The sequence below is a fragment of the Macaca nemestrina genome, chromosome 12, assembly GCF_043159975.1.
Source record: "Macaca nemestrina isolate mMacNem1 chromosome 12, mMacNem.hap1, whole genome shotgun sequence".
In the NCBI taxonomy this organism is placed as follows: Eukaryota; Metazoa; Chordata; class Mammalia; order Primates; family Cercopithecidae; genus Macaca; species Macaca nemestrina.
In genome coordinates this window covers 119,175,865-119,183,219 of record NC_092136.1, presented here as the reverse complement: position 1 = coordinate 119,183,219, position 7,355 = coordinate 119,175,865, and the positions used below count along the sequence as shown (strand labels likewise).

Below are 7,355 nucleotides of genomic sequence, written 5' to 3'. Positions count from 1 at the left end.
AGGGGTGGAGCCAGAGGGATGACGAGGAGGGAGGGACGACAAACTCCAGCCAATCGGTGAGGGCCAAGCGCAACAACGTCAATCACTCATTGGTCCGTTTGAATGGCGCACGAACGTATTTACTTTCCAAAGGGAAGGAGCGGCGACAGATTAAATCCCCTCCCCCTTGAGGCGGGGATTGGCTTGTTGACGGGCAGCGTCGGAATACGTTCTCCTAGCCCCGCCCTCTAAAAGAGCAAGACCTTGGACTCCCCTTAATTTGGGAGCTGTTCTTTCTCCCCGCCTCTGAACGCGAGCTGTTTTTTTTGGTTTGAGTCCGAGGTCACTGCCTCTGGGCTGGGCTTTGGAATAGCACCTCCTTCGCAGCCTGTTCAGATCCGTCTCCTCATTCTCCTCTATTTATTCATCTATTCTATCATTTGTTGAGCTCCTACAGTGCATTGAGGATACAAAAAATTTTAAGACAGTGCCTGAGGTTCACAAGGGAAAGCGGATTATTACAGGGGATTCCCAAACTGCTACTCCAAACTTTCCGCACCAGGTTTTTCAACATCTTGGAAGATTACTTCATTGTCATTGAGAAAAGGTGGCTGCAGATTTCGAAACAGCTCAGCTTGCTACCCTGGGCCTTCCTACCCTAGAGTGCAGTGGCGCGATCTCGGCTTACTGCAACCTCTGCCTCCTGGGTTCAAGCGATTCTCTCCTGCTTCAGCCTCCCGGGTAGTACAGGCGCCCACCACCTCACCCGGCTAATTTTTGTATTTTTAGTAGAGACGGGGTTTCACCATGTTGGCCAGGCTGGCCTCCAGCTCCTGAACCTCGTGATCCAGGCGCCTCGGCCTCCCGAAGTGCTGAGATTACAGGCGTCAGCCACCAAGCCTGGCCCTGCCCTTTTCTTTAATACTCAAACAATAGTCAAAATATATTTGAAACCCCATCCCAAATATATTGGGAATCCTGGGATTTTCTACTAACTCCAAGGATACTTAGCGGACTCCTAGCGGACTTATCTTTTCCCTGGTTACCTTTGCTGAATTTCCTACTTGGGTTGAATTCTCCATCTCCACTCCTGGGCTCCTCAAATTGTCCATCCCCCTTCACTCTGCCCTGAACACTGCCTCGGAGTCCTTCATTCTCCAAAGCATCACTGATAAGAAGCTGAGGTGTGCAGCAAACCTTTACTGAGGCCGTGGGGTCGTGGTAGGGGCTACGCTACGGTGCAGAGGAAGGACTGCAGGCTCTGAAACTCCTCTGGCTTCTTCCTACCCTTTCTCTCTCGCTGCTCTCAGGCCCTGCCCAGGTTATGGTTTGTTGTGTTGTGATGTGTTGCTGATGTTTTTATTTTCCCACTTGCATCCTCCTGCCAGTGTCAAATCTTGGAGAATGTGCCCACTTCCCTTTCAAGACACTTGATCTCATCACCCGTACCATCTCCTCTTCAGGGATCTTACTTGTCCAGTGAACACTGTGTTGTTATTAATCAATCTTCCTGCAGCACTTGACACCACTGACCACTTCCTGCCTCAGAGGCATTACCCTTTCCTATATTCTTTCTGTTTCCATCATAGCCTCCTCTCCTGTACACACAATAATTTCTAAATTTGTGTCTTCAGCCTGAACCTGTCCTGCAAAGTTCAGGCTCCAGCTGCTTCCTGGACATGAAGAGTTCCTGGGTATCCCACTGGTGCTTCCTACTCATTATGTCCAAAGTCAAACCTGGCAAACGTGCTGTGCCTGCACTATGTGCAATTAACTGGCCAGTTTTCCACACCAAGAAGCATGTAAAGGCCTTCTCAGAGTTGGCAGGATCCTCTAAGAGAGTATTTCCATTTGTTTAGGACCAAGACCTCCCCACTGAGTGATCTGAGACTCACTAATGCAAAGCCATCTTTAATGAGCCACAACCCTTGACTCCCAGGAAACCTAGCAGGTAATCCTGCTTTGGGCAGGGACAAACACTCCAACTAGCTTTAGGGAGGAAGTTCAAATTGTTTAACAATGTTAGTCCCAGGGATTGAGAAGAAAATAAGCCAGATATTGAGAAAGCTGAACACCTTGAAGCTCTATCCTTGCAGTATTTTCTAATGGAAGATGCAGTGTAAAGCCCTCTGGAAGCCTGCTCTGGCGGCAGTTGATTTCTGCTGTTGTGCTAACTTCATGGTTTGTTTTGTTTTGTTTTGTTTTGTTTTGTTTTGCTCAGCGTAAGATTCTAGCTGGGACAATAGAAGGGATTTTCAGAGACTATGAGGATTGAGGATTAAGAGATTGGAAAAACCAGAAAAGAATGTCTAATTCAGGGCTTTTGTTTTGTGCTATTGTGTGATTATGGCCCTCCCCATCGTCTCCTCATCAATCATTCAGTAAAATCTATATTATTGCCATGGTTTTAGGTTGGTCTTTTATATTTTCTTTTTTAATTATGCAAATCATTTACAGAGTCCCAAAGTCAAAACTTTATAAAAAGATATAGTCACAGAAGGTTTGCTTTCATCCTTGTACTCTCTCTTTTTTTTTTTTTTTGAGACGGAGTCTCGCTCTGTCGCCCAGGCTGGAGTGCAGTGGGGCGATCTCAGCTCACTGCAAGCTCCGCCTCCCGGGTTTACGCCATTCTCCTGCCTCAGCCTCCGGAGTAGCTGGGACTACAGGCGTCCGCCACCTCGCCCGGCTAGTTTTTTGTATTATTTTTAGTAGAGACGGGGTTTCACCGTGTTCGCCAGGATGGTCTCGATCTCCTGACCTCGTGATCCGCCCGTCTCGGCCTCCCAAAGTGCTGGGATTACAGGCTTGAGCCACCGCGCCCGGCCTCATCCTTGTACTCTCTACCCTGTTCCCTCCCAGTGCCATCCAAGCTTCAGAGGACCCCAAGTATTACAAACATAGCCAAAAATGTCTCCATAAAGGAGCACCTGGGGTCCTCTGTCAGTCAGGATCCAGTGTTCGTTACTGGTATGGAAAAGCCTATAACCCCAAACATCAGCTCTGCAAACAACACGGTTCAGGGCCGAAGAAGCTCTTCAGCAATTCTGCACATCTTTTTTTTTTTTTTTTTTTTTTTTTTTTTTTTTTTTTTGAGACAGTCTTGCTCTGTCACCCAGGCTGGAGTGCAGTGGCCGGATCTCAGCTCACTGCAAGCTCCGCCTCCTGGGTTCACGCCATTCTCCTGCCTCAGCCTCCTGAGTAGCTGGGACTACAGGCGCCCGCCACCTCGCCCGGCTAGTTTTTTTGTATTTTTTAGTAGAGACGGGGTTTCACCGTGTTAGCCAGGATGGTCTCGATCTCCTGATCTCGTGATCCGCCCGTCTCGGCCTCCCAAAGTGCTGGGATTACAGGCTTGAGCCACCGTGCCCGGCTTCCAGATCTTAATTTCTAATTACCATTCCCCCTAAAAAGAAACCAGGGTTCCTTGGGAAAATGGGTGATTCCAGGGCTGGGGCAGAGAAGGAACAAGGTAAGCTTGGAACATCGAGTGTGCCAGAAAGAAAAAAAGTGATCCCAAAAATTATTGGGGGAAGGGGTGGGGGGCATCAAAGGACATAGGAGCCAGCTCAGAGGTGGCCCGATCTGGGTTGATTTCAGCATCAAAAGAAATAAAGAGTCAAGGACTAAAACCCATTTAATAACATAGGAGTCCATGAGTCCAAACTGATTATAAAAAGATACCAATAAACAAACGAGAAGAGAGGGCTCTTCTTTATAGTCAAATGTGGGCTGGCATGTATGGAGGAACATGCTGGAGGTTAAAACCACCATGTTAGGCTGGGCACAGTGGCTCACGCCTGTAATCCCAGCACTTTGGGAGGCCGCAGCAGGTGGATCACCTAAGGTTAGGAGTTCGAGACCATCATGGCTAACACGGTGAAACCCCGTCTCTACTAAAAATACAAAAATTAGCTGGGTGTGGTGGTGAGCTTCTGTAATCCCAGCTACTTGGGAGGCTGAAGCATGAGAATCATTTAAACCTGAGAGGCGGAGGATGCAATGAGCCGAGATCGCACCACTGCACTCCAGCCTGGGCGACAAGAACGAAATTCCATCTCAGGAAAAAAAAAAAAAAATCACCATTTTACAGCCATCCTAGTAAAGACTGGCTCAGGCTAGAACCACCAAGGGATGCTAAATCTACATGTTACTTACGCATTGCTCCAACCTGAAGTACACAGCCATAATCTAAGCATAAGGATACATCAGGCAAATCCAAATTGACAAACATGGAAGACAAAGTCTGAGAAATTTTTCTGGACTAAAGGAAAGTAAATGAGACCTGCCAACTAAATGCAGCAGAGAACTCTAGACTGGGTACAGTACCAGAGGGAAAAGTATCAAGAATGCCAACACTATTGGTATTCTTGTCAAACTGGAATAAGGACTATAGATTAGAAATAACTATTGCATTAAGTTAATTTTCTTTTTTTTTTTTTTTTTTTTTTTGAGATGGAGTTTTGCTCTTGTCACCTAGGCTGGAATGCAGTGGTGCAATCTCGACACACTGCAACCTCCGCCTCCTGGGTTCAAGGAATTCTCCTGCCTCAGCCTCCCGAGTAGCTGGGATTACAGGTGCACACCACCATGCCCAGCTAATTTTGTTTTGTTTTGTTTTGTTTTGTTTTTAGTAGAGACGGGCTTTTACCATGTTGGTCAGGCTGGTCTCGAACTCCTGACCTCAGGTGATCCACCACCTCAGCCTCCCAAAGTGCTAGGATTACAGGCATGAGCCTCTGCGCCTGGGTAAGTTAAATTTTTAAAATCTGGTAACTGTACCATGGTTATATTGGAGAAAATCCTTGTTTTTAGGAAATACTGAAGTATTAAGGGGTATAGAGACATGATGTATGCAACCTACTCTCAGGTAATTCATTAAAAAAAATACACATGTTGCACACACATATGATATGGTGATGAATAAAAAGCAAAAACTGTTATTAGTTGGTGACTCTAGGTAAAGCGTCTCTGAGGACTCTTCATACTATCCTTGCAACTTTTCTCTAAGTTTGATGTCATTTATCTCTCAATCTCTCTCTCTCTCTTTCTCCATATATTCCATAACCTATGAAGGAAAAAATCCACATGCCAATAATTACCAAACTAATTTTCTGGCCAACACCAAGTTGCAGTCACAAATGAAGAGAGATTTGAAGAAATGTAGCCACATACTCCCTTTTGAGGTTTTCTTTATAATAACTCAGCATTAAAGAATTTGAAATAAGTAAAACCTAAGAAATGATTTAAGAGATGGCAAAAAGAATTACACCATAAACGATAAAGATTTATATATGATTAAACAATTTTACAGCCTGGGCAACATAATGAGAGAGACCCCAACACTACAAAAAATTTTAAAATGAGTCCGGGTGCAGTGGCCCATGCTTATAATCCCAAAACTTTGGGAGGCCAAGGTGGGTGGATTACTTGAGGCCAGGAGTTCAAGATCAGACTGGGCAACATGGTGAAACGCTGTGTCTACTAAATAAATACATAAATAAATAAATAAAACATATGTGCAGGTTTGTTATAAATGTTAAAATAATAAGTAAATAAATTAGCCAAGTGTGACGGCGCATGCTGTGAGTCCCAGCTACTTGGGAGGCTGAGGTGGGAGGATCACTTTGAGCCTGGAAGTTCAAGGCTGCAGTGAGCTGAGACTGCACTACTACCCTCCAGCATGGGTGGCAGAGCGAGACTTTGTTTCAAAAAACTAATAATAAGAAGAAAAAAAAATATTTCAAATATTTTCTGGGATCAAATATTTATTATATGTAGCCTCCTTAAAATATTTGAACATGACATACAAAATTTATGATTCCTTTCTGAATCTAAGTCTTGCTTAACATATTAGTAATAATTTTATTTGCTAAGGCCTCAGCAGAGCAGTTTCTCCATATTAAAATTAATTTTTTGGCCGGGCGCAGTGGCTCGCGCCTGTAATCCCAGAACTTTGGGAGGCCGAGGCAGGTGGATCACCTAAGGTCAGGAGTTCAAGACCAGCCTGGCCAACATGGTGAAACCCCCTCTCTACAAAAATACAGAAAGTAACCCTGCGCCCGATGAGTGGGCTTCTGGGAACTTGGCAGACGCAGATTAGAAATACTCACCAGCGAGCATCATTGTTGTCTTTCTGGGAACTCATTCCCATGAGATCAGAACCTCTTCGAAAGAAGAAGAAGGTAGATCCTAAAAAAGACCAAGCAGCAAAGGAGCGCTTGAAAAGAAGGATCCGAAAACTGGAAAAGGCTAGTCAAGAGCTAATTCCTATTGAAGATTTTATTACCCCTCTAAAGTTCTCGGATAAAGCAAGACAGCGGCCTCAGGTGGAGCCCACCTTTGAGGAGACTGAGAGGAGAGCTCTGCTTCTGAAGAAGTGGTCCTTGTACAAGCAGCAAGAGCATAAGATGGAGAGGGACACCATCAGGGCCATGCTAGAAGCCCAGCAGGAAGCTCTGGAGGAACTGCGACTCGAGTCCCCGAAGCTCCATGCTGAGGCCATCAAGCGGGATCCCAACCTGTTCCCCTTTGAGAGGGAAGGGCCATGTTACACACCACCGATCCCTAACTACCAGCCCCCTGAAGGCAAGTACAGTGACGTCACCAAGGTGTACACACAAGTGGAGTTTAAGAGATAGACTTGCAGGCTGCTATCCTTAACATGCTGCCCCTGAGAGTAGGAATGACCAGGGTTCAAGTCTGCTTTCCGCAGAATCAGGCATGCTGTTAATAAATACTGGTTTAATCAAAATGAAAAAAAAAAAAAATACAGAAAGTAGCTGGGCATGATGGTGGTTACCTGTAATCCCAGCTACTCAGGAGGCCGAAGTGGGAGAATCGCTTGAAACCAGGAGGCAGAGATTACAGTAAGCCAAGATCGTGCCATTGCCCTCTAGCCTGGGTGACAGAATGAGACTCCATCTCAAAAAATAATAATAATAATTAATTAATTATTTAAGGCCGAGCACTGTGGCTCACACTTGTAATCCCAGCATTTTGGGAGGCAGAGGCGGGCAAATCACTTGAGCCCAGGAGCTCAAGACCAGCCTGGGCAACATGGTAAAACCCCATCACTACCAAAAAAACAAAAACAGGCCGGGCGTGGTGGCTCACGCCTGTAATCCCAGCACTTTGGGAGGCCGAGGTGGGCGGATCACAAGGTCAGGAGATCGAGACCATGGTGAAACCCCGTCTCTACTAAAAATAGAAAAAATTAGCCGGGCGCAGGGGCGGGCGCCTGTAGTCCCAGCTACTTGGGAGGCTGAGGCAGAAGAATGGCGTGAACCCGGGAGGCGGAGCTTGCAGTGAGCCGAGATTGCGCGACTGCACTCCAGCCTGGGCGACAGAGCGAGACTCCGTCTCAAAAAAAAAAAAAC

General features: G+C 46.1%; 1 protein-coding gene across 1 annotated transcript; it reads left to right on the top strand.

The window, feature by feature from the left end:
* Positions 1 to 6,033: 6,033 nt before the first annotated feature.
* On the top strand, positions 6,034 to 6,687 carry LOC105476369 (large ribosomal subunit protein mL40). The gene has a single exon (XM_011732217.2). It carries the CDS (start codon positions 6,042 to 6,044, stop codon positions 6,615 to 6,617), a length of 576 nt encoding a protein of 191 aa, XP_011730519.2. The 5' UTR covers positions 6,034 to 6,041; the 3' UTR covers positions 6,618 to 6,687.
* Positions 6,688 to 7,355: the final 668 nt, after the last annotated feature.

Bases quoted from the DNA above. Each gene is read 5' to 3' on its own strand.
- LOC105476369 (XM_011732217.2), top strand. From the start codon at position 6,042: ATGAGTGGGCTTCTGGGAACTTGGCAGACGCAGATTAGAAATACTCAC.